Source organism: Suricata suricatta, chromosome 10, assembly GCF_006229205.1.
Source record: "Suricata suricatta isolate VVHF042 chromosome 10, meerkat_22Aug2017_6uvM2_HiC, whole genome shotgun sequence".
Taxonomy (NCBI): domain Eukaryota; kingdom Metazoa; phylum Chordata; class Mammalia; order Carnivora; family Herpestidae; genus Suricata; species Suricata suricatta.
The window spans coordinates 49,949,029-49,974,993 of record NC_043709.1 but is presented as its reverse complement, the minus strand read 5'-3'; the positions used below and the strand labels follow the sequence as shown (position 1 = coordinate 49,974,993).

Sequence of the window (25,965 nt, the reverse complement as noted above, 5' to 3'; positions counted from 1 at the left end):
GTAATAGGAAATTTTATAAGGCAGAGTCTCTAGTCATTACTCTGGCCTTGGATCCCTCCTACTGGCTAGTTTTCTACTCTGAAGGGTACCAACCCATCCAGACCTGGCCTTCTTTAAAAGATAAAATGGTCAAATTCAAATTCATACAATTAAGAGAGAAACAAGCCAAGCCTCCTGCAGTGATTCCTTGTACAGATACATTCCCAAAAGTTCAGTGCGTTTTGTGGTCTGCCAGGCTATAAACTGAGGCCTCTTTATGAAAGATGATTTTAGCACAGATCCAGAATGAAGCCAGTCTAAGAGAAGGTGAAAGAAATTATAGGCCACGTCAAGGTTAGGAGGAAGTGTGCCACATACAGGAGAGGTACACAGGAGGCACCCTGTTCCCCTGACCCAAACAGAAATCGCTGTGGCAGGAACACTGGGCAGCTGACTGTGTCATTCTTATGACTCTACCTGCTTTCAGGAACCGGCATCTTCAAATTGAATAATAGGACATCACAATATAAGACCTGGTAAGTATTGTTTCCTTTTTATTCGGGAATAACTATGGTCAACTTTCATTAAGGTAGAAGTTGACTGATTAACGTTAAGAATCAAAGTGTAGGATAAAGCTAATACCCATATTCAACATTGTAGTTTGCTTTTAGTTACAAAATACTTAGAATTTCTTTCCTAAAACATTCACAGCAGAGGTGTTCATTTCATTTGCCTCTTTCACCTCTAAATACCACCACAGTTACTGGGATTGCATGAGGTAAGGGAATAAACCCAATGGCTATTGACCCAACATGGCTCTCTCGAGTTCTGATAGAGAAGTTGCTTCCGGCCATGTCTTACAAAGTGCTTAAAGCTCAGCCTAAGACCTTACGTAAAGCTAAATCACTACTGCCTGAGTTGAACAGGTTATGAACCACAGCTCTTCTTCCTCCCCCTGCTGCCCCACCACAGGTAACTTTCTTGTGAAGAAAACAACAGAAACAGGATTGGTTTTTGAGTCCGGAAACATACAAACGTATGTTCTACACAGGAAACCTCAACCAGGTCTGGCTTTGCCAGGGCAACAGTGAATGCGGCCTGAATTATCCGAGACTCCAAACATTCCAGAAGAACTTCTCTAAAAGGGGAGAAGGTAGGTAGGGTAAAAAGCAGTTGGGCCTTTGCAAAAACTGTAACAAATGAACAGAACGTCAACAAAATGCAGAGAGTCAAATCTGAAGCCCAGGCTCCCTGCTAGACAGGCACTTACTAAATCCCGACGATAGCCCTTCGACCTGTCAACCCACGGGCCCCGTCGATAGAAGGCCCTCAGAGGATGCAACCTTCACCAACCCGTGGAAGTTCTTTTTCTCTACTGAGAAATACTAAGATACCTAAGCCACTTTGTTTTCAGATCTCAGAGGGGTAATTATCAAGAAGAGACAGTCCGCTGATACCTGTGTTGCTGACTGGCACTCCCCGTGGTTAGCAGCCATCAGGAAGTTGATGGCTACCACCTTTTATAATTACCTTAAATTATTAGCCTGTATCCAAAACTTACAGTTCTATTTCAGTGTAGCAACAGCCCAGAAGATGGAATACAACGAAAAAACCAAAAATAACACAGACCACGCATGGCTGGCAGACAGACAGGTAATGAACTTGTGACCTTATCACACTGTGATGATATTATAAACAGTGTATTTCTACTAATCTGAAAATGGCGGTATTTGTTCTTGCTTTGATGATTCAGCTCTGAGGGTTATTCTTCAAGCCATGTGATCTTGGCAATTTTGATAGTGAAGTGGTCAAGCTGTCAACCACCCCTCCCCACCCTCCCCCCAAGTATTGCCATTTATCTGAATGGGACTTACAAATTCAGACTGTGACCCCATGGGGAACAATCGAGAACTGTAACCCCAGGACAGAAAGGGTGTGGTGAGGATAAAGACCTCAGGAACATTCGGTCTTACGTGAATGAAGGGACCAGGGACGGCCATCCCTGACGTGCGGGCGGAGTTCACAGTTTAACACATTGCACAAGGAAGTCAGCTGAGTGGGTTGCTTTTTCAAACAGGACTTAGAGCCAGTCCAGAAGCTCCCCCAGGCGTGGTCGTGAGGACTAGCTACAGAGCCTCCTACAATCACATCAGGCAGAGGTGTGCTGGGGCCCACTGCAGAGGTTGCTACAGAGGATGTTTTGAAAACCTTCGAGTCCTGACACTGCCATGGTTGTTGAACATGAGGCGAGGGTCGAACCTGTAGCTGTGGAGGAAAAAAAGGAAGTTACATCAACTCCAGTTCACCAGCGTGTTCCTCCTCCAGAATGTCCCGTGGAAAGGCTGGCAGGAACGAAGACAGAAGCAGCAATTAAATCACCAGATAGGAATCTTCTTGTAGCAAAATCTGTGGTGCAATGCGGAAGTATTTAATAATTAAGAGCTTTCCCATCAGAGGGAAGCAAGCACAAAATAATGTAAAACATAGAAGAGAAAACTTGTGGGTTTTTTTTTTTTGTGGCGGAGGCGGCCTCCCTAAGGTGTCAAGCAGCGTAATGGCAGAGGCTGGCCCCCGCTGGAGCCCGACCAGCAGCCTGAGAGCCCTTCCTTCTCTCAAAGTTCAGACACTGGCAGGCATGAACCTCAGACAGACGTTTCCATCTGGCTCATTATGGACTCAGGTAGGTCATTATCCTCTCTGGCTACCAATAAAATAGTTAAGGGAATTCAATTCATGTAATAGGTCTGGCACACATTAGTTGGCCAAGTGCCACGTTACCACTCTGCATTTACTTTCCCCTGGGTGGTAAGATTAAAGAAGGTAGTTTGGCGTGAAAGACCTCTTACCCAGGCAGGCTGGAAATACCGCTGTAGCCTACTTTTACCTGCAATCGTTAGGGAGAAGCTAATTCTTCGCACTGTTTTATAACAAGGGTGGGCCTTACAGTCTGTCCTAACTCCTACTCAGCCTTGTTGCTTTATGTAAATGAATGTTGGTGGCTAGATTGGGCTTGTAGGACCTAGTCTGCTGACTTCCATTTTCAGTCCATAGCCTGAATGTTTGGTGGGAAGAAATACACTACTGCTAAGGAATTTAAAAAGAAATCAGGTGGTTTAAATAGGTGGGGCGAACATTAGTAAGGCCAGCATCTAGAGTCTTAGAATGTGAACAAGACGATTAAGTTACAATTTGAACAAATAAGCAAGATCTTCTGACTCCCAGGCCGGCTTTGTTTTCTCACAGGGTGACCCCTGGGCACACTGACCTCTGGGCTCTAAAAACTGTATGGAAATTCTATGGTTAGGTCCTAACCCTTAAGGGCTGATGCTCAAAAGATCCAAGGGATCTGCCATATTGGCCAACTGGCTGCAGGTCCATGCTCTAGCAGCAGCAGGGTCAAAGAGGTGTTAAGTCCTGACTCTCCATTGAAGATTTAATTAGGTGATGGGGCCCCTGGTTAGCTCAGGTCATAATCTCATGCTTTGTGGGTTTGAGCCCTGCATCGAACTCTGTGCTGACAGCTCAGAGCCTGGTGCCTGCTTTGGATTCTGTGTCTCCCTCTCTCAAACATTAAAAAAATTAGATGATGGATTTAAGTTCACAGATCATCCAGAGGCTATAAACATCTAATTTTTTACGTTATTTCCCCCCCCAGTAATCTCTATACCCAACATGGTGCTTGAACGCACGACCCCAAGATGAAGAGTTACATGCTCTATCTCCTAAGCCAGCCAGCCAGGTGCCCCTAGACATCCAATTTGATTTAACACACCATCCTGAGTACAGTAGTTGTTGGAAACTGCAAAATCAGCATGTATCAACTAGAAGTCTTCTGCCTTTTACTTTAGAGACTGAACTCCCTTCCTACTTCAAGGAACTGGTGTGAGGATGTGTTTTACTACCTTGGAGGAGAGCCTCAAGCTGGGCGGTCAGAATGCTTGACCAATTATTCCATTTACAGAATTATCCACATAAAGAGAAGACTTAAGTCATATAAATTTATGAATAATGCCTTTTTATATTGTTACTTAGTTTTAGTTTGCTGGCATCCATGTCTCTTTGGCCAACGTGGATTTATAAGTATTTATACAGTATAGAAGCAAAAGATTTACATTTCTTTCATAGAAAGTCTATCATCCGCTCTCTCTAATGTGTACTGAAAATACTTCACAGAAGGCTGGCCATTACTACTGAAGTTACTACTTCCCATCAGCTTGGGACGTCAATCTCTCATCTCCCCTATAATCAATGTAAGAACTGAAACAATCTTTCCTGGTGAAAATTCAACTTTAAATTTCATAATCTTGGGGCGTCTGGGTGGCTCAGTCGGCTAAGCCTCCGACTTCGGCTCAGGTCAGATCTCACGTTCGTGGGTTCGAGCCCCACATCAGACTCTGTGCTGACAGCTAGCTCAGAGCCTGGAGTCTGCTTCTGGTTCTGTGTCTCCTTCTCTCTCTGACCCTCCCCCTCTCATGCTCTGTCTCTCTCTGTATCAAAAATAAATAAAACATTAAAAAAGTTAAAAAAAAAATTTCATAATCTTAAGCCCCAAATGACAGGTGTCTTGCCACACACAGGCAGCTCAAATGCATGCTGTACTGAGACCCCAAGTCACTGGTGACAAGTAACTGTTCCAGAGGAAGGAGAAGGAGCGGGAGGGACAGAGCCAGCTGAGCAGGTGAGTCCCCCTTCTGCCTTCATATACTACAGTGGGCTTATATATTTAAACACTTTGAGAGTCTGTACCTTCTATTTTGTGCATTCAGCCTAGTAAATTTACGGGCAAGCATTCAAGTTCCTCAGAGTTTCTGAGAAATGAAAGGAAGGCATACCCTCTTAGTGGCACTAGGGAACAGGGTAGTCCTGGTCACCTCACTTTAAAGAAACTCCACCTGTCACCAGTGCAATCACGTTGATCCCATGAAAAGAGTCGCAGGAGGAAGGGGAGGAAGAAGGGCCCCATGTGGCTGGGAGCAGGGCTAGGCCTCCAGCTAATGCAGCGACTGGCATCAGAGAGCAGGGGTTTCAAAGAGCTCATCTTCCCAGCACAACAGGCAAATGCGCTAACACACAGTGCTCCTACTACGGAGCAGAAGAATGAGAAACAGAGCTCAGCTCAAAGCCAAAAAGGACCCCTCTGCCATCAAGCATGACATGACTGCTACAGACAACTTGGCAAAGCCATCGAAGAAAATGGAAAGAAATAAAAAAAGAAACTTACCCTGGGTCAAAAACCCCTGGAGTGCGACAGGTTGGTCCAGAACAGGACTGTAACATCATTAGCCGGTAGTTCATTTTCCCTAAAAGCTCTGGATCTATATTTTTAGCAATGTTCGTGATTTGGTCTGGGTCTGCAGTCAGGTTGTAGACTTCTACAAACACCTACAAGAATGAAGATGGAGGAAAGAAACGAGCAAACATTATATTTGAAATATTCCTCATGTGAATTCTTTTTTTAAATATTTTTCAGAGAGAGTGGGGTATGGAGGGGGCAGGGCTAGAGACCAAGAGACATATGGCTCCAAATGGCAAGATGTGGGTTGCCAGACGAGTCGGGTGAGCACAGACCCTTAGTGTGTAAAGGCACAAGGGATTGCAGTGCAGGGGGTCCTCAGACCACCCACCCTGATCGTGCTGGCTAAAAGCCAATTCCCTTCTTTTTTTTAGTATTTTTATTTTTGAGAGAGAAAGTGCATGAGCAGGGGAGAGACAGATAAGACAGGGAGACACAGAATCTGAAACAGGCTTCAGGCTCTGAGCCATCAGCACAGAGCCCGATGCACGGCTCAAATCCATGAACCATACGAGATCATGACCTGACCAAAGTTGGACACTGAGCCACCTTCTTATGAGGATGGAACCTCCTGGTTCTGCCCCCTACGGCTCATCTATTTAAACGAGCAGCTCTGGACTGTGCTGTTGTGGGAAAAGAAGTTTCTGAACAAGCTGGCTGCCAGTAAGTAAGCCTTCTAGGAGATAGCTCAGCTCCCCAGAAGTCGAGGTGTCTTACTCTCACCCCAAACTATCAAAGAGGCAAACAGACCATAGGCATGCAGCAATATGAAAAAGTGGACTGTGCATTTAAAGTGTATTTGGGTGGTGGTGGGAGTGGAGAGATTCTCATCCAGAAAGCTCACAGAGAGGCACAGTATGGCCTTGTAGAATTCCATATTCTTCACTGAAGGAAGTCTAAAATGGGAAGTACAGATAAGACACCTATCTTCCCTAGGGAACATCCTTGCCACTGTTCTGCTACCAAGTCCAGCCAACAAAGCACTGGCACTAGAAGCAAGGGGGTTGGGGATGTGGGGACCTTCTTACCTCCTGGTCATCAAACTCACAATACTGTAAATTCCACTGTGTTGACATGGTCCTCACACAGGCGTAGGTGTTATTGTAAGCATCTTCACAGACGCAGTCTGGGAAACATTGCTGTGGAGAGATTTAAAGAGTTAAATGAAGATAGTTCTTCTAAAACGTAGTACTACGGGCCTACAGGGCAACCAAGTTGGCTCAAGCCAGACCCACAACTGGACTGAAATCAGGCAAGCTTCCATGGAGAAGTAAATCAAAAATAGATATGGGTCTGTTTCCTACTTCTGGCTAACCTGAGTTAGGAACATGTAGAGGTGGTAACTCTGTTCGCAGACTCTTACCATCACTGTCTGCTAATCTCCTGACAAGAATTCATGGTAGTGAGCAACTGTAAAATGGTTGGGAAGATGGGAAGGAGTCAGAATCAATCTCCTATGAGTCATGTCTGAGGTATACTAAGGAGCGGTCACTAAACAGTTGGATAAAAAGGCTAAAACAAGCTTTAGGGAACCAGTTGCAGGTAAGTTTTCTGTGTTTTCCTTACCAACTTCTGGTTGGTTCTTCACTATGGCCTTACACTTTGGTGTCAGGCTTCTATCTGGAGTTGACTCTCTTATTTCCCACCCTCCAAAGTGAGGCCAGGATGCTCTTACCACCTCTGTGACCAGCCTGGCCACCACCATTGCAAGACACTTATGATGGCAGTTGACAGAACTGTCGCAACCCCACTTCTCTACTGAATGCCACTGATAGCTTACCTCATAAAAAATGATATTGCTCATGGGAAGGGCAAGCAAACCAGAAGGGGTATAGATAAGAATATGGGCAGATGCATGCACTTGTTACAAAAACTGCAAGAATTCAAGGAGCACATTCTGCCAATAGGTCAGAAGCATCATTTCAGGACTAGCAAATTTACTGTTTGTTACTTGACTGTGGAGATTAGTAGATAAAGTTAAGTGAAAGAGGAGCAAGACTCAGATTAAGGGTTTTAGTACTTGACAGGGGCTGAACCAATGCCTTGCTGTGCTACTGGTAAGAAAACTGTCTAAGCCAACTCACAGATACTCCAGGACTCAGGGAAGGACATGTTGGGTCAGTGACATTACGGCCTTCTCCTTGATACTCCACCAAGACATCTGACCGCCATGTCAGATTACTGGCACCTTTCTGGAAGGAAGAACAAAAATGGTTTCTGTGAAATCGGTTACATTTTTATACACCTATAATGAAGCAACAGAAAGAAATCAAGAAACTGATCTCATTCACGACTGCACCAAAACCCACAAAATACCTAGGAATAAACCCAACCAAAGATGTAAAAGATCTATATGATGAAAACTATAGAAAAAATATGAAGGAAATTAAAGAAATGGAAAAACATTCCATGTTCATGGATTGGAAGAATAAATATTGTGAAAATGTCAATACTACCCAAAGCAACCTACACATTCAGTGCAATTCCAATCAAAATTTCACCAGCATTCTTCCCAAAACTAGAACAAACAATCCTAAAATTTGTACGGAACCACAAAAGACCCCGAGTAGCCAAAGTAATATTGAAGAATAACACCAAATTGGGAGGCATCCCAATCCCAGACTTCAGCAGCTACTACAACGCTGTCATCAGGACAGTATGGTATTGGCACAAAAATAGACACATAGACCAATGGAATAGAATAGAGAGCCCAGAACTGGACCCACAAGTATATGGCCAATTAATCTTTTGACAAAGTAGGAACGAGTATCCAATGGAAAAAAGACAGCCTCTTTAACAGATGGTGCTGGGAGAACTGGACGGCAACATGCAAAAGAATGAAGCTGGACTACTTTCATACACCATACACAAAAATAAATTCAAAATGGATGAAGGACCTGAATGTGAGAAAGGAAACCATAAAAACCCTAGAGGAGAAAGCAGGAAAAAACCTCCTTGACCTCACCGCAGCAATTTCTTACTTGATTCCCCTGCTTTTGGAGAGTGTCAAGAGCAAAAATGAACTCTTGGGAACTCATCAAGATAAAAAGCTTCTGCACAGGAAACAATCAAGAAAATAAGCAACCAACAGAATGGGAAAAGATAGTTGCTGATGACATATCAGATAAAAGGCTAATAATCCAAAATCTGGAACTCACCAAACTCCACACCCGAAAAACATTCCAGTGAAGAAATGGGCAGAAGACTTGAACAGACACTTCTCCAAAGAGGACATCCAGATAGTCAACAGACACATGAAATGATGCTCAGTGTCACTCATCATTAGGGAAATACAAATCAAAACCACACTGAGATACCATCTCATGTCGGTCAGAGTGGCTAAAATGAACAAATCAGGTGACTATAGGTGGTGGTGAGGATGTGGAGATGGGAACCTCCTACACTGTTGGTGGGAATGTAAACTGGTGCAGCCACTCTGGAAAACAGTGTGGAGGTTCCTCAAAAAACTATCCATAGAACTCACTTGTGGCCCAGCAATAGCCCTGCTAGGGATTTACCCAAGAGATACAGAAATGCTGATGCAAAGGAGCACATGTACCCCAATGTTCATAGCAGTACTTTCTACAATAGCCAAATCATGGAAAAAGCCTAAATGTCCATCAGCTGATGAATGGATCAAGAAGACACATACATAGACACACAGACCAATGGAATTGAATTTATATATGACAGAGTAGGAACGAGTATCCAATGGATACTCCAATGTATACATATATACACACACAATAGAATACGACATGGCAATGAGAGAATGAAATCTGGTCATTTGTAGCAACTTGGATGGAACTCGAGGGTATTACAGTATGTGAATTATCTTCTCTGCCTGTCTCTTCTCAGGGAGAGAAGGACAGATACCATATGCTTTCACTTATATGTGGAACAGGAGAAACTTAACAGAGGACCAGGGTGGGGAGAGGGAGGGAGGCAAACCATAAGAGACTCTGAAATACTGAGAACTGAGGGTTGATGGAGAGGGGAAAAGAGGTGATGGGCATGAAAGAGGGCACTTGGGATGAGCATTGGGTGTTACATGGAAACCAACTTGACAACTATAAAAGAAAAAAAAAGGTTTTTGTGAGGCATACAGAATGGGGTAAGGATCACAAAGTTTTATCCTACTACTTAAGAGGACATGGGAGTCAAAACTGGTTGTTCTAGTATTCAGCACCTAAAGAGTATGACAAAAACTAATGCAGATGAAGGCTTCTGAATATCATGTTTGGTATTTACAGAGCCCTTGCAAGTGATGGTCAAATGCTTTGAGCATTTAGTAGTTACTTCCCAAGACTACTTCTGTGATATAGGTCAAGAATGGAAATTATAAACGTTATCAAAGAATTCTTAATTCATCTGAAGAAACTTACAGGCTAATACACACAAGGACAAAAATTAAATATTAAACACAGCTCGTGTGTTCAAAATAACAGGTTCAAAATTATTCTTGGCTAGAACGCAGACACCATACATAATAAACTCATTTAGTCTTCACTGCACGTTGTGGGAGTGAAAGGAAAAGAAGCACCAGCATTTGAAACAGAGTGCTGAAGACAGGCTCACACATGGTGAAAGGAGGAAGGCGACAGACATAAGTCTTGGGTCAAAAGGACAACATGAGTACTGGAAGAAGGAACACAGGGTAGTAGGTCTCCCCAAAGCCAGCTTTCAGACAAGGGTGGCAACCACACAGAAAACAGCACAGACAGGAGCTGCCCACTTGTTCTGTAAACAGCAGCAGGTGCTAGGAAGCAACGGGAGGTTTTCAAGCAGTGAAGTAACACAGAAAGGCTGTCCTTTAGAAAGTCATCCCAGTAGCAGAGTCTAGAGGAGTGGAGACATGGATATACGGACATCAGGTTAGAATGTGCTCTTATGATGGCCTACAGCCTTACTAATCGGAGTCTGCTTTGCGGTGTTAAAGAGGAGACAACAGGCCTCAGGAGACAGGAGTCACTTAGGCTAAACCCCTTAACAAACCTAGACTTAATACCTAACCTAACCTAACCCAGTTGAGTTTCAACCTTCCAGGAATGTAACGTTTAACCAGGCAACATGGAATCACCTGGTAAGCACTAGGGATGTAATCTGCCCAAATGGCCTTTCTGCTCCCCTCAGGCAGGTGATGCATTCTTTGCTGATAATTTCCTTTATCTGCCTCCCTTCTGCCTTAAAAAACGCTTTCGTTTTCTACAACTCTGCAAAGCTCCCCTCTATTGTAGACGAGTTGCTTCCTGATTAATGAATCACTGAATAAATTTGTAACAGATTGGGTGGTAGTGCAGGAGCTGAAGCAAACTTCTGACAGCATTTAGGGACTATGAGAGCTGACAGGAGTGATAACTGCAAATCCATTTTCGAGTTCATGATCTTTTCACCATTTCTGAGGGCTGTGGGTTCTGAGTAAAGCTCCTGGTCTTACGGGCTTTCCAGTCCAGGGCTTAGCTGGTCACCTTGAGCTGGCAGAATGTTCTATTCAGAATCTGACTCCCCAGCCCTTGGTTCAATCCTCAGTTCCCCAGTTATTTGGAATCCCTTTCCAGTCCACAGTCCCCGTTACTGGAGTTTAGTGGTTGAGTCCATGCTGGGAATTGCTGGTGTGGTACACACAACTTCCTCTTGGCCAGTTTGCAGTAAACATTTCGTGGTTCCTGTTATATGTGCATATGTGTTATCTTTTGTGTAGATTAAAAACTACTGCTAATGGGGATCATCTTTGAAGCCAACCAGCCTCAACAACTGGTGGACCCAAGTATTTTAGAGTGCTTGGCACCTTAAGAAAACTCCTGTGATAGGATAAGCTGACTGGACCTGGAAGGGGTTAGATCCACAGCTGGTCATGCACCACCAACTTCTAGCCAATGAGATGCACTGTACAACACCACTCCCCGACCCAGTGGTACATCCCGTTTAGGTATTTTGATTGGCTCCAAGCAATCCGAAGCCTTAGCTAGTAGGAACCTTAAACTCTAAACGGGCACATGTGCTTACTTTATATCTAACAACTATGGTACCTGAGTTAGTATCTACAAAAACAGTAAAATCTTACTAAAAATAACCCAGAGCCCAGAATTAAAATGGCCCTTATGTGGACAAGTAGACAACATCACTCATTTAAGAAATTCAACTCTGCCACACCTGGCAGGCAGCCTCAGCCAGCACTAGAAACTTTTCCCAGTGACCTCTTGCCACTCCACACCCAGTGGGCTGCCTTGTCTGGCACTGGGCCCCCATGAGCACCCCTGCCCTGGTGGGGCCAGTTCTGGTGCCTGAAACAGCTACAGCTGGACTTTGTAGCCAGTAGCACCAGAAATCTGCCCTGCACACCAGTGAGTTCACACCAACTGCAGCCCAGCCGTAACAGAGGAGTGCCCTGCAGCGCACATGGTGTGGGTGACCCTCGGAGTCCGTACTAATGGGCCCCATAGGATACCTCTGTCCTAAAACCACTTCTTCAAGACTGGGGGATGTAACTGACTTACTTAATACATAGAACAAATATGTGGAAATAGAAACAAAATGAGACAAAGGAATCCGGTCCAAAGAAAGAATAAGACAAAATCTTAGAAAGAGAAATTAAGAAGATGGAGATAAATCATCTACCAGAGAAAGAGTTGACAGTAATGGTCAAAAAGATGCTCACAAAGTAGGGAGAAGAATGAACAGTGAGAACTTCAGCAAAGAGACAAAATATAATCAGGAACCAATCAGAGCTGAAGAATACACTAAATGAAATGAAAAAATGCATACACTAGAGAAGATCAGGAACAAGACTATGCTGCCTCTACTTGCCACTTGTATTCAACACAGGACTAGACATCCTAGCCACATCGATCAGAAAAGCAAAAGAAAAGACCCAAATTAGAAGAGAGTAAAACTATCTCTATTTGCAGGCAACAGGATACAGAAAAGTCTATGAAGACTCCACTAAGAAAATATTAGAATAAATAAATTCAGTAAAGTTGCTGGATACAAATATACATTAATCTGTTCATTAATAATGAACTATAAGAAAGAGAAATTAAGAAAATGCCATTTACAACCACATCAAAAAGATTTAAATACCTCCGAATAAATTTAACGAAGGAGGTGAAAAGTCTGTACTCTGAAAACTAAGACTGATAAAAGAAATCGGAGTTGACCCAAATTAGTGGAAATACGCATTGTGCCTAGGAACTTCAAGAATTAATATTGTTAAAGTGTCCATATTACCCAGAGGAACCCACAGATACGATGCAGTGCCTACCAAAATACCAACAGCATTTCACAAGAATAAACAGTCCTAAAATTTTATGGAACTACTAAAAACCCCAAATAGCCAAGGCAATGTTGAGAAAGAACACAGCTAAACGTATCATGCTCTCTGATTTCCAGCTATGCTACAAAGCTGTAGTAATCAATACAACATTGTACCGGCACAAAAACAGGCACACAGATCAATGGCACAAGACAGTCTAGAAAAAAACCCATGCTCATACAGGCAGTTAATATTTGACAAAGGAGGCAAGAATATACAATCGGGAAAAGCTGGTCTCTTTAATACATGGTCTGGGAAAACTGGACACTACATGCACATGAACTGGAGCACTTTCATACACCATATATACAAAAATACACTCAAAACGCATCAAAGACTTACATGTTAGACCAGAAGCCATGAAATATTTTACAAAACAAAGGAACATATTTTTTAGGTTGGTCTCTTCAGGTAAGGGCAATGAGGCAAAAATAAAGAAGGACTATATCAATTTTTAAAGCTTTTTGCACAGGGAAGGAAACCAACAAAATGAAAAGGCAACCTACTAAATGGGAGATGTTTGCAAATGATATAACTGATAAGGGGTCAATGTCCAAAATGCACAGAGAACACACACAACTTAGTATTTACCAAAAAAAAAAAAAAGTCCAATTTTGGGTAGCTTCATCAGTTTTAAGCATTCTGCCCTTGGTTTTGGCTCAGGTCATGGTTTCACCGTTTGTCAGTTAGAGCCCCTCAGCGCTGACAGCATAGAGCCTGCTTGGGATTCTCTATCTCTGCCCCTCCCTTGCCTGTGCTCATGTTCTCTCTTTCAAAATAAGTAAAAAAAGAAATAGGTAGAGGGCTTGAACAGACATTTCTGCAAAGACAATAAATAGATGGCAAACAGGAAAGATGCTCACATCACTCATCAGAAAAACTCGTGTGTAAATCACAAAGAGATACCACAGGCTCATCAGAATGGCTAGTATTCAAAAGACAAGAAATAAGTACTGGTAAGGATACGTAGAAAAGGGAACCTTCGTGTGCTGTCCGTGGAAATGTAAAATGGTATAGCTATTATGGAAAACAGAACTACTCTATGACCCAGTAATCTCACTTCAGAGTATTCAGGTGAAGAAAATGAAAAGACCAATTTGAAAAGATACACGCACCTCTATTCGCTGCAGTGTTTATAGCTGCAAGAAATGAAAGCAGCCTAACTGTTCATGGGTGAGTGAACTGTGCATCTGTATACATAGTGGACTGCAACTCAGCCATAGAAAAAGAATGAAATCTTGCTATTTAAGACAACATGGGTGGACCTAGAGGGGATTATACTATGTGAAATAAGTCAGAGGAAGACAGATACCATAAGATTTCACTTATATATAGACTCTAAAAAAGTAACGAAAGCAAATGAGCAAAACAGAAATAGATTCAAACATACAGAGAACAATTTGGTGGCTGTCAGAAGGGAGGAGATTAAAAGGTACAAGCACAGATGTGATGTACAGCATAGGGAATATACTTAATGACTTAACTTTGTATGATGACAGAAGGTAGCTAGATGAATTGTGGTGATCACTCTGAATGTCTATAAATGTCGAACACCTAAATAATATAATATTGTACCCCAACTACATTTCAATTAAAAAAAAAAAGAAATGCACTTTAGAGTTCCTGAATTAAACGAAAATGGGATACTTATTTTAATTGATACATAGAGGTTTTCAAAAGGCTTAAAGATTCCAAAAGAGCCTTACTGAAAGATCATTTCAAAAGGACAAGGAAAAATTAAAGACACAGAAGTACTAAAAGAAAAGACATCACAAATGACTTGACTCCCACATGTCTCTCTCTCTTGACATGAGTACTTATGTTTTACTAATCCCGATGTAGGGCTCAAACCCATCAACCTCAAGATTATGACCTAAGCCAAAGATGGATGCTCAACTAACTGAGCCACCCAAGTGTCCCTACACTTTATTTTAAACCCCATTCTCCTAGGACATCAAATCCCTAAGAGTGAAAAGAAAGTTTACATACTAGAGGTACCTAACAAAGTTCAGACAGAATTTCTATCTCAAACCAGTACAAATGACTTTATGACCTTTTACTAAAAAGCCCTCCTTTTGGCTCTGTGATACAGTCCCAACTTATTAGGTAGAGATCTCCTTTCTGAATTTAAAGGGCTAATAAGTTTTGCTTCTAATGAGACCTCACCCTAGAATTTCCTGACCAAACTGAACCTGAGCTTTATAATTTGTCTTTGATATAAATGAGGAAGACTTCCATCAAAAATCCCCTAATTTAACTGAGATGCCTGAAAATCTATGGGCCACTTCTAACATCTATCCTCCCAATGATAGATAACAAGGTCAGAGCCTACAAAAATTCACAGCTAGAACTAAACTTACTCCTATATTGCTTCAACAGGCATTAAAGTGTGAGGCCATACAAGGCCTCATACCTTGCCCAGGGTTCCAGCCCCTGCAACATGCAGATTTTGCCAGTCTGGGAATCCAATAGGATTCTAAACCTAGCTGGCTATTGCCAGTTTTCTCCAGTAGGAATTTGTTTTGGCCTTGATGGCTTTTATAGCTTTTCCTGTAATGATAACACCTCCTATGGTGAAATCCTTCCAGACTTGGAACGATATTCTGTCAGGGTTCTCTTCCATAGTGTTGAGAATCCTTTCCACAGGGCAATGCATGTAATGAGCCCTGAAGGCAAAGGTCCTAGGACCCCCAGATCTAGAAACTGAATTAGAGACACCGTGTTTGGGGGCAAGGGGACCACTCCGACGCCTCCAGTGTTGAGCTCATGGGGCTCTGGGTGGCCATCCTCATTGTCCAATATCAAAAGAACTTTAAAAGGCAGGCCCTTACTGGCAAGGTACTTTCTCCTGACTGCAGGGACAAAACATTGATGGAACCCATCCAGGAAAAGGGTTCTCGGTGTCCGGCCCTTCTTGTTGTATAACCAAAAGACTGGCAGCTGGTGTTTGTCTTTCCCCTTCAAGGCTCAGGAGTCCTGATCATAAACCCAACTGCACTGGCACAAAACAGGAGTTAGCCTGTCCCATCCTGCCTTAAAACCTTGGGTGTTTGCTTCTCTTCCTTCCTAATACATATCCTTCGTGGCATTCTTCTGCCGAATAGGGAACACCTGTGCAGGCACACATTCTGAATGGTTTTCTTAATGGCATCTGGGAGTCTGTCTGCCGCCTACTGGTTAACAGAAGATGCTGCTTCTGTTACTTTTACCTTGATGTTTCTGAGCCACACGTCTTTCCAAAATTATCCAACCATCCTTTGCTGACATTAAATTCTCCAGCTTTATTTCCTTCACCTTCCTTTTGCTTTAAGTTGTCATATAATGACTTTGCTTTCTCTTGAATCACATTAAGAGTCTCTAGGTATGTCTTTCATATAGCAATCCTGCACCCACATAAAAGCTGTTATTTTCAATACAAGATAAAAAGGCATTTTGCAGGAAGTGTAAAGTTTTCATGCCTCCTGGCATGGCTGCAGTAATGGCTTCGTGGATTTCCTTCCCCCCCCCACAGCAGCACAGCGGCAGACCTCAATCTACAGTACATATCAAGTAATTCAACTTTTTCTTATAATGTCGTAACTTTCCTCAGCTTCTTGGGAGGGTTCCAGAGTGTTATTCAAAGCTTAGAGTATTACACTGAATGCAGTGAAAAATACCCGAGAACCCAAACCATTTTCACCACATACCCAGTTTACTAGAGAGACAAGCTGTTCATGCAGAGATGATTAGCATCACATGGCATTTTAAGCCGACACTCGTGACACTTGAGTTCACTGTAGCAGCAACTCGAGGTGGCTAGGAAATTATACAGAAGTACACTATGTACTACAGTTAATTTTACGCAATTATGATTTAATACTGCACTGTTAAGTCTCAAATGGTGCCGTGTTTGTTCTGTGTAAGTTTTTCTTTTTAATGTTTACTTTTGAGAGAGAGAGAAACAGATCACAAGTGGGGGAGGGGCAAAGAGCAGGAGATACAGAAACCGAAACAGGCTCCAGGCTCTGAGCTGTTAGCACAGAGTCCAACATGGGGCCCAAACTCATGAGCCATGAGATCATGACCTGAGCCGAAGTCGGACGCCCAAGGACTGAGCCACCCAGGTGCCCTTGTGTAAGTTTTGATAAATGTAATCTTTTTATAATAGATTTGTATGTATTTTATGATAGTAATAAAATAGTATCTACATTTAAATCACACATGCATACCTAGCCTTTTCTTATTTTTTTCAATACTTCTAGGCTATGTGATTCATTTGCCAGTTTTTAAAAATTGTCGCAAATCTCCAAAATATTTTCCAGTGTTTACTGAATAAAACCTGCATGTAAGTGGACCCATGCAATTCTTACCTATACCGTTCAAGGGTCAACTGCACAGTAGTTTTGCCCCCACAGTGAAGTGGTTTGCAGAAAGGACACATGCAGTATAAAGTTCGTATGGAGAACATTAAAAGATGTATATTTTCCTCTTACTGATCTGTACATTCAGTACAACATCAACCAAAAATCCAGGATGAATTTTTTCCAGTTAATCTGAAAAATGGTCTTTAAAGTTTATATGAAAGAGAGGTCGCTAGGATCCTCAAAAGGACAATGAGAGAGGTGTGCCTTTATGGATTTAATTACACAGCTTTGTAACAAGACAACATGATACTAGTACAAGGACAGGCTGGTCTGTGGAACAGAAAAGGCAATTGAGTATTTTAGAGAAAGAATGAAATTGGATTCCTCATACCATACCAGAAAAATCAATTCTAGGTACACCAAAGACTTTCGTGTAAGAGGCAGAAGAAACTATTCCGAGAAAACCTAGGAGGATTATTTTTGATGTCAAGGTTCAGAAGCATTTCTATAAACAAGATACAAAGAACAGTAACCATAAAAGAGGATACAGTTAACTCCTATGTTCTCATATCTTAATGTAGAGAAAAGTCCCCGACAGGAAGGACATCATGGGCAAAAACAGACACATCACAAGGGAAGCAACACAAAAGGCGTAAAATGAAAAATGATCACTGATCAAAAACCCAATTAAAAAATGGGCCAAGTTTCTGAATAGACATTTCTCTAAAGAAGATACACAAATGTCCAACACATAACAAGATGTTCAACATCATTAGTCATTAGGGAAGTTCATATCAAAACCACAAGGCGGTACCACTTCACACCCGCTACAAGGTAATAAAAAGATAACAGCAAGCATCGGTCGGCAAGGATGCAGCAAATTTTGAAACCTTGTACACTGCTGGTGCAGTTGCTTAAGAAACAGGCAGTTCCTCAACAAGTTCAACATCAGTCACCATACAAAACAGCAATTCTACTCCTAGGGGTACAGGTATATACCGAAGAGACCTGAAAACACTTGTCGGCACAAAAACTTGTACACAGAATGTTCACAGCTGCGTTATTCATAGTAGCCAAAAAGGGAAAAAAACCTATCAATCGAGGAATGGATAAACCAATGTGACCTAGCCATACAATGGAATATAATTTGGTAATAAAAAGGAATGAAATACCAATACATGTTGTGACATAATTTCTGAAAACATTATACTCAGTATAAGAAATGGATCACTAGAGACCACTATGGATGATTCTATTTATACAAAATGGCCACAACAGACAAACCTATAACAATAAAAAGTAGATCAGTGCTTGTCTGGTGTTAGGAGAGACAGCGATGCGGGAGAGACTGCTTATATATCTGGGGTTTCTTTCTGGGGTGATGCGAATGTTGTAAATTTAGATTATGGTATGGTTGTACAACTCTGAATATATCAAAAATTACTGAACTGTCAACTTTAGTGAACTGTATGAAGTAAGCTGTTAAAAATGATTCATCTTGTTAATAAACAAGGAAATGTACATACAGTAAGACCAACTAAAATTTTGGTCTTTTTTTAACCACTAGATTGGCAAAAAATTAAGTTGTCTGACAATTTCATATAGATCAAAGGGAAATCTCATACATTGCTGGTGGGAAGGTAGACTGATGATCTCTTTATATATAAATATCTGTAGAAACAAAATGTGCAGTTGCCATACCTTGGTATATACACACATGTTCACTGGAAGAAATGTATAAAAATGCTAACAGCACTGTTCCTAAAACAAAACTAGCCTAACAGGAAGGTTGACTGACTGACAAGAAAATAGATAATTAACTTGTGATGCATTCATACAATGGAAATTAGGCATCTGTGAACAACATATATCAGTTTGGAAACAATGCTGAATTGAAAAAAGTCCCTGACTACGTTCAGTAGGATATAATTTTTAGAGTGTAAAATAATATCAAAACTAGGGTATCTTGTTTAGGAATATGTACATCATTACTAAAAAACTAAAATCCAGAGAATGGTAACCATGAAATTCAGGAAAACGATCACTGCCAAAGGGCATGCAAAGGGTAGACAGGCAGGATGGGGAGGGGCATATAGGGAGGTGCACCACTACTGGGAGTATCCGAGCTCTTAAATGAATGATGAGTTCATGGGCATTTCTTATGTTTCATAACTTCTGAGAGTGACATGTATCCTCTTGTAAGAAGCACATGCTAATATATGCTAGTAGCATATATTAATATGCTAATACACTAACAGATTCAGACAAATGAGTGTAAGTCACCTATAATGAGTCACAATAAATGACTAGTGCATTTTAATACTGATCCTTCCAATTTAATATTGATCCTTCCACAGATCCTTAGCTCTGTGCAGTGCCAGACACACAACAGGCACTCAAATATTCTTGAGTAAATTTTGTTTTCTTTAGAATAAATTCCCAGATGGAACTCCTTAATGTTCTGGGTTTTTTTTGGTTTTTTTTTTTGAGATTTTATTTTTATGTAGTCTCTATACCCTACATGGGGCTCAAACTCACAATCCCAAGATAAAGAGTCACATGTTCCACTGACTGAGCCAGCCAGGTGCCCCTTAATGTGTGTGTTCTGAAGTGAAAGGTCTTGTAAAGACCTTTAGCCTCCTGACAGCTCATACTGACTACACTTTTATGAACACGGTCTGAGTAGTTTTCATCTTCTCAGACTTCTGCAAACACTGGGTATAAACCGTTTTCATCGTTGCCAGTGCTGTAGGCAATAAAGGCCTCCTTCAGTTAGGCTTTTCTTTGCTCAGCACTGGAGCAGTCTTTCTGCGTTTACTGTGGCCATTTCTACTTACACCATGAGTTCACAAGTTACTTCTTTTGACCATTTTTCTACTGGGATATTAATCTTTGCTTTCTAAGCACTCATCTAGTAAGACCAAGAACTCTTCTTCATGTATGTTGTAAATATTTTCTCAGTTTATCACCTGTCTTCACTGTTTATGAGGGCTTTTTTGTGGGTGGGGTGGGGGGAGAAGCATATAGAACTGTTTATATGTGGTCCAATCAGTCTTTCAGAAAACTCCTTCTCACCACAGAAAAGAGAAAAATTCTGTTCTTTGTTCCCCAATTAGTTTAAGATTAAAATTTTTAAGTCTAAATTTATACAATCTGGAATTTATTTCAGAGTCTTGGCTCAGGCCCAGTTGAAGGCTTTATACTCACCAAAATGGGCAGTAAAGACATGCCATCCATCTGCGTCTTATTTGGGTTATATCCAGCGATGTCCAAAATGGTAGGACCCAAATCAATGTTGGCAACGAGCATCTATGAGAATGAGGAAAAAAACAAGCAATCTAGAGCACAGTTTGTCTGATTTTCCTTTTCCACCTATAACTCAGCTCTTTCCCCACCCCTTCCCTGAGACAAACAGCATTTACTATAATTATCTTTTGTAGAGCCTAGACTGACTGAGGTCTTACTGATTCACTGATTCAAATATTCAAATATGTTTTTTTTAAAAAACATAAAGGTTTATAACACTTGTAACATATGCCCCTGGGAAGTCATATTTTTTCAACCATAACTGTTGCTGATCAAAACATTTTTCAAAACTTTTTTGGGACTGCCTGAAGTCTGATGAATCATGTTGGGCTAATTATTTTATACAATGTGTTTACAACTTGATTATTTCTATAGTGCACTAAATTTGATTTCAAATGAACTGAGTTTGAAAACCTCAAAGGTTAAATGCTTTTTAAATTTATTAATTTTTCTATTTTTGGAAAAAGAACAAGTAGGAAAAGGGGGAAAGGGAGAAGTTGGAGGAGAGGGAGAGGGAGAGGGAGAGGGAGAATCCTAAGAAGGCTCCAAGCTCAGCACAGGGTCTGACATGGGGTTCAACCTCACGACCCTGGGATCATGACCTGAGCCAAAATCAGGAGTTGGACACTCAACTGACTGAGCCACCGAGGTGTCCCAAAAATTAAATGCTTCTTACCAAGGAGAATATTAGACCTTTTCATAGTTTCTTAAAGTGGTAACACCTACTAAAAAATGTTTTCATAGACTGGAGACTGCAGAAAACTTATTCCAACAGTGCATTGATAAAAGTTTCCCTAAAGAACACAAAACTTAAATGTGCTGAAGAGTCTAGAAATTACTGTCCTGCATTTATACCTTGCCTTATTCCTTTGGTTTATTAGACCATTTTTCTTCTGTATACAAATTCTCTTTAGGGCCTAAGCCAGCATAGTCTGATATAATGGGACCACATATGCAATTTAAAATGGTTTAGTGACCACATTAAAGTAAAGAGAAAAAGGGGAAATTCATTGTATAGATTTTATTGAACTTGACATTAACAGGCACACCTGGCTGGTGGCTACTGTGGTGGACAGTGCAGACCTACAAAGGACCAGAGCATACACCTGAAGTCACTTAAGTCACAGGCTAGGAAAAGCTTTTAGAATGATGAAGACAAGCCACCAGGGAAACTAGGAGCACTAATGTTTACGGAGCACCTATTCTGTGCCAGCACTTACCGTTTATCCTCAATTAATCCTCACCACAAGCCTAGGATGCAGTATTTCCCCCATTTTACAGATGAGGAAACGAAAGAGAAGTAACCGAACCAATGTCAACAGCTCATAACTGGGAAAGATACCATTTACTCAAAGGAAATTAACAGTCTTCAAAATTGTTGAGAAAACTTAGAGCATCTTAGGAAAGGCCAAACGGGGATTCCTACCAACTCAGGAACTTTTAATTTAAAAACAAAACCAAAAGTACAGACATGAGAGGCCAGAAGACATCTTCAGGGCATGTTCATCAGGGGCCAGGTCTCCTATCGCCACCATGGCTCCTGGAGGACAGACCAGTATGCTTACCTTGGCTCTGAATCGATTCGTGTAATGCTGCAGCTGTCAGGAATTACCAGCCAGTGGCAAGCCACTCAAGGGAAAGGCAATCCATATGTTACTGAGGAAAAAACCCCACAAAAATGAGGTCCCTAGGGATCATACAAGACCCAGTGTAAGAGAGATCTTGCCTAATTCCAAGTCTTGCAGGCAGACTGAGCCGCTCAGAACAGTCAACAAGACTGGGTATGAACACAGAAGAGATCACGGAAGGGAAGGAAAGAGCGGCAGAGATATCCCCTCCATAATCAGACCAAGGCAACAAGACCCTGACATGTGACTAAAAGATCTTCAGTCATGTCTAGAACGTAAATGACATAAAGCCAATTGCACAGGTATTAGTAACATGACCAAGGCAGTTTCATAAGGAAAAAAAAAGCAAACACCAAACTAATAAAGCCCATAGAGATCTAAAATGTTGACTACCTGTTTCACCAGGAGTTGCCGCAAGAACCATCAGCTATATGATGGGGGGGGGGGCGGTGCTCTCTCAAATGAGTCTGCTCTATGAGAGGAAAGGTCTTTAAGGTTTCAGTACAAATCAAGAGTCACTAAGAATTGGCCCAAGTGCCATAAATGCCATCCGGGGCTGTTTCCAGGCATCTACAATAATCACATTTTCTGTAAAAATGATGGACAAATTCTATTACCTTCTAGGCTTTTGTTTGACTAAAAGGTAAAGAATCTCAAATTTTGCATACTATGTCAGGAGATGGGAGACTTCCAGTGGCAATGGGAGTAGGAGTGAAGAATTCAACGGAGAATTACACCAAGCTCTGGTTTTTACAAACAAGAAGTACGATGGACATTATGGACCCATGATCAGAATGACTTCTAGAAACACTAGCAATTCAAGTGTCTAAAACGGGACTGCTTTTATAAGTATAAAGATTCATTTATGGTTTGGAACTAAAAAACCAGTGATGAGACCAAAGTAAATTATTTCATAAATCACAGCCTCACAGTTTGGGAATGTTCTTAGGATTGAAGTATATAAACATGCTGATCAAGTAAAAGCTCTCAGAAAATTCTGGGGCAGGAAATCAAGAGATATCATGTCTTGCACAGCTGCTGGTTTTTCAGCCCTAGAAGAATGACAGTGCTACAGAATCACAGAGAGAAAAAAAAAGAAGGTTCTCGGGAGGACATATCGCATTTTCAAAAAGACATTTAAACCCTGGTAGTCAAGAATTCACGTACGTTATCAATGAAAAGACTCAAAGCATGCTCAAATCCTTTTAGTGAAAAGCAGTGGAACCATGTAAGAGTCCAGAGAGCTCCCCCGACTTGGGCTGCTGCATCTGGACCGACGCCTCAGCCCCAGCTTCCCTCCAAGTATGAAGCCCGGGCGTCACCAAGTTACACTTGAGCTCTCACTTACCATCCTCCCAATTTCACGTAGGGAATCAAGGCTTATTCTGTCCAGTCTTAAAACCAGTATGTGGTCTTCTTGACCCTGGATCATGCTGGGTCAGTTTCTCCCTTACTAACATTTTTCTTGCTTAAAACTCTTTTGAAGGATTTCGACCACCAAATCTAAAGCTGGATTAACTTCCAGCCAGGGGAAAAAACCTCAGTAAGCCAGTCTGTGGCATCCACTGTGCTTCTGATCTCCCAACAGCTAAGCCCCACTGGTCAAACGTGCCCTGTTTTGGCCATCAGCTCCTGACAGCTCAGTTTATTATGCCCGACTCATAACCCCGTGCCACTCCCACAGGACAACTGGCACAGAGCCAACTATGTTGTCAACACATGATGAATCACTCACCATCTCTGACATTCTTTGTGCTAAGTGGAAGCCGAGTACCTCAGACTTCTCAAACTACATTGGTCAGCACAGCAGTGCCACACACACACGATTTAACTACAGACTATTACTTGTCAGTCCTGATTCTGCCACTTACTATGTGACGTTGGTAATTAATTAACAACCCAAGCAACATGATGTCCCCCAATGTGTGTTAAGGGCTGGGTAGTCTAAGGTTAGACAGTGCGTCTCTTCCAGGAACTCCTCAGATAAAAGACAAACTCAGTAGGGTGTGGTAAGAGTGAAGCCAGCTGAGAACATGGGAAGAACACCTACCCCAAGTGGGGGCGGGGCTCTGTAGTGACTTTCCAGACAGGAGCCCCAAACCGAAGCTCTACAGGACAATTAGTGAGGTGGAAAGGGCACAAGAAGGGCATTCCAAACAGAAGGAGCGATAAGCCATACAAAGGCAAGGAGGGGAGAGACGGTTCACTTAGAAAGTGGAAGTAATTCAGTACAACTGTCACATGCTGTCCCCTGAACAAGCCAAGCTCATTCTTGTATTTGTGCCTTTGCATTTATTATTCTGCTCAGAATGGCCTCCTACACATTTCTGCAGGACTATATCCTTCTCAGCACCCAGGTCTCCGCTCAAATGCCTCGGACACTGACAAGTGTAGCTAAAGTATCTGGTTCTCCTGCATGCACACAGGGATTTAAGACTGGATCTTCCCTGGCTGCTCAGTACTGTGTATCCAAGGCTGCTGGCACAAGGAGATACTTGTGCAATATTTTCTGAGCTATACTGTAACGGTTCAGTATAGACTCCAGAGCCAGACTCTGATACTTTTCAGCTACCTTATCTTGGGTAAACCATTTAACTTTGTACCTCAATTTCCTCATCTGTAAAAGGGGGATAGCAGTATCTATGTCAGAAGGCTGTGGAAGTTAAGTGAGTTGGTACGGCTAATATACTTAGAACAGCACCTGCCACACACTAAGCATTCAATAAATGATAGTTATTATTGAAATGGTTTCCTAAGAACCAAGTTTCATTTAGACTGCTTACAGAAGGTGAACTTTTCTCATTGCCATGGTTAACTTGAAGACAAAAGAAATGGCTTGTTCGATGGGCAGTCGTCTGTCAAGTTTCACTTCGTTCTCAATCATCCTCCTTCCACACTCTGGTCAGAAGTGGCCCTAGCAGCCCTGCTCCTTGGAAGTGTACGCAGCTGCAGACACCTCCCCGAATCAACTCCCAACACTGAGATCTAGAAAATGCTTTTAAGATTGAATGGTCCTCCAAACTTGCCTATCTCGTTTGAAAGGAGGCCCATTAAGAGGGTACTGAATTTGTAGTGGAAAGTGACTGGCTTTAGGATTGTAGGTCTTAAGAGAAAAAGAAAACGCAAAAGGAAATTATGAAGGCCATTTTACCTTTCTGAAAGAATTTTAACAGAATTCCATCCGAGCATTTTAAAAGAAAATAAGTGAACTGCCGATGTTTAAACAAAGTAAACATTAAACCCCCAAATTAAACTAAAGTATCTAGTACACCCAAAAGTCTGGCCCACTTTCCAAATTTAACTTAAGTAATGTATCTGCTCATTTTCTTTTGCCTCACAGAGCTGTTATCAGGAAATAGTGTTATCAGGAAAGAAAAGACCTAACTGGTAGAGCTTATCAATTCTTAACTCCCAAGTGTTAGACCATAATGTTTTGGATCAGGGTGCCCACAAAGTGTTTTGGATCTAGGAACACAGTGCCTCAATATTAGGTACCAAGGTTGGAAAAAGACAATGAAACCCAAGAGAAATGGCAACAAAAGAAAGTAGTACATTATGACAGTTCTTGGAAAAATCAGTAAAGCAGAAACACACTAGCAAGGAAAAGTCCCAAGGAGAGAGGGACAAAATCCTCAGAAGACATGCTCTCTATAACGTTCTACTCAGTGAGGTCAGATCAGCAGCAGACATTGGCCAGGAGGTCAGAAATGCAGACTCAGAATCTGCATTTTAACAAGGTCCCCAGGGGGACCTGCCTGAGGAGTTCTCATCTACAGGGTCGTGGGCCCCAAACTGGGCTGCCTCTCAGTCATCTGTGAACTGAAGCAAAAAAAAAAAAAAAAGCAGAGGCTGGGCCTCTATTCCATCGAAGCGAGTCCGTTAGAACCATTCTGGACGCTGAACCTTTTACAATTTCAGCAGGTGATTTTGAGGAGCACCACACGGGACAGTCATTGCTCTAGGACAAGGTAAAGATTTACAGTGCTGGGGGCGGGGGGCAGGGCAGGTGACTCAGTTGGTTAAACAGTCGATTTCAGCTCAGGTCGTGATCTCATGGTTCATGAGTTTGGCCCTGCATCAGGCTCTGTACTGATAGCCTGGAGT

At 41.9% G+C, this 25,965-nt stretch overlaps 1 protein-coding gene across 1 annotated transcript in view; it reads right to left on the bottom strand.

Annotated features, from left to right (window-relative positions):
• Nucleotides 1–506: 506 nt before the first annotated feature.
• The window catches only part of GNS (glucosamine (N-acetyl)-6-sulfatase), a 46,196-nt gene continuing 20,737 nt past the window's right edge, over nt 507–25,965 (bottom strand). Inside the window, exons 10-14 of the mRNA XM_029953279.1 lie at nt 20,135–20,236; nt 7,357–7,464; nt 6,301–6,411; nt 5,201–5,361; nt 507–2,244 (exon numbers count right to left, since the gene is read on the bottom strand). Coding sequence (XP_029809139.1) covers nt 2,166–2,244; nt 5,201–5,361; nt 6,301–6,411; nt 7,357–7,464; nt 20,135–20,236 — 561 coding nt within the window. The 3' untranslated portion in view covers nt 507–2,165. The remainder of the gene's footprint in view (nt 2,245–5,200; nt 5,362–6,300; nt 6,412–7,356; nt 7,465–20,134; nt 20,237–25,965) is intronic.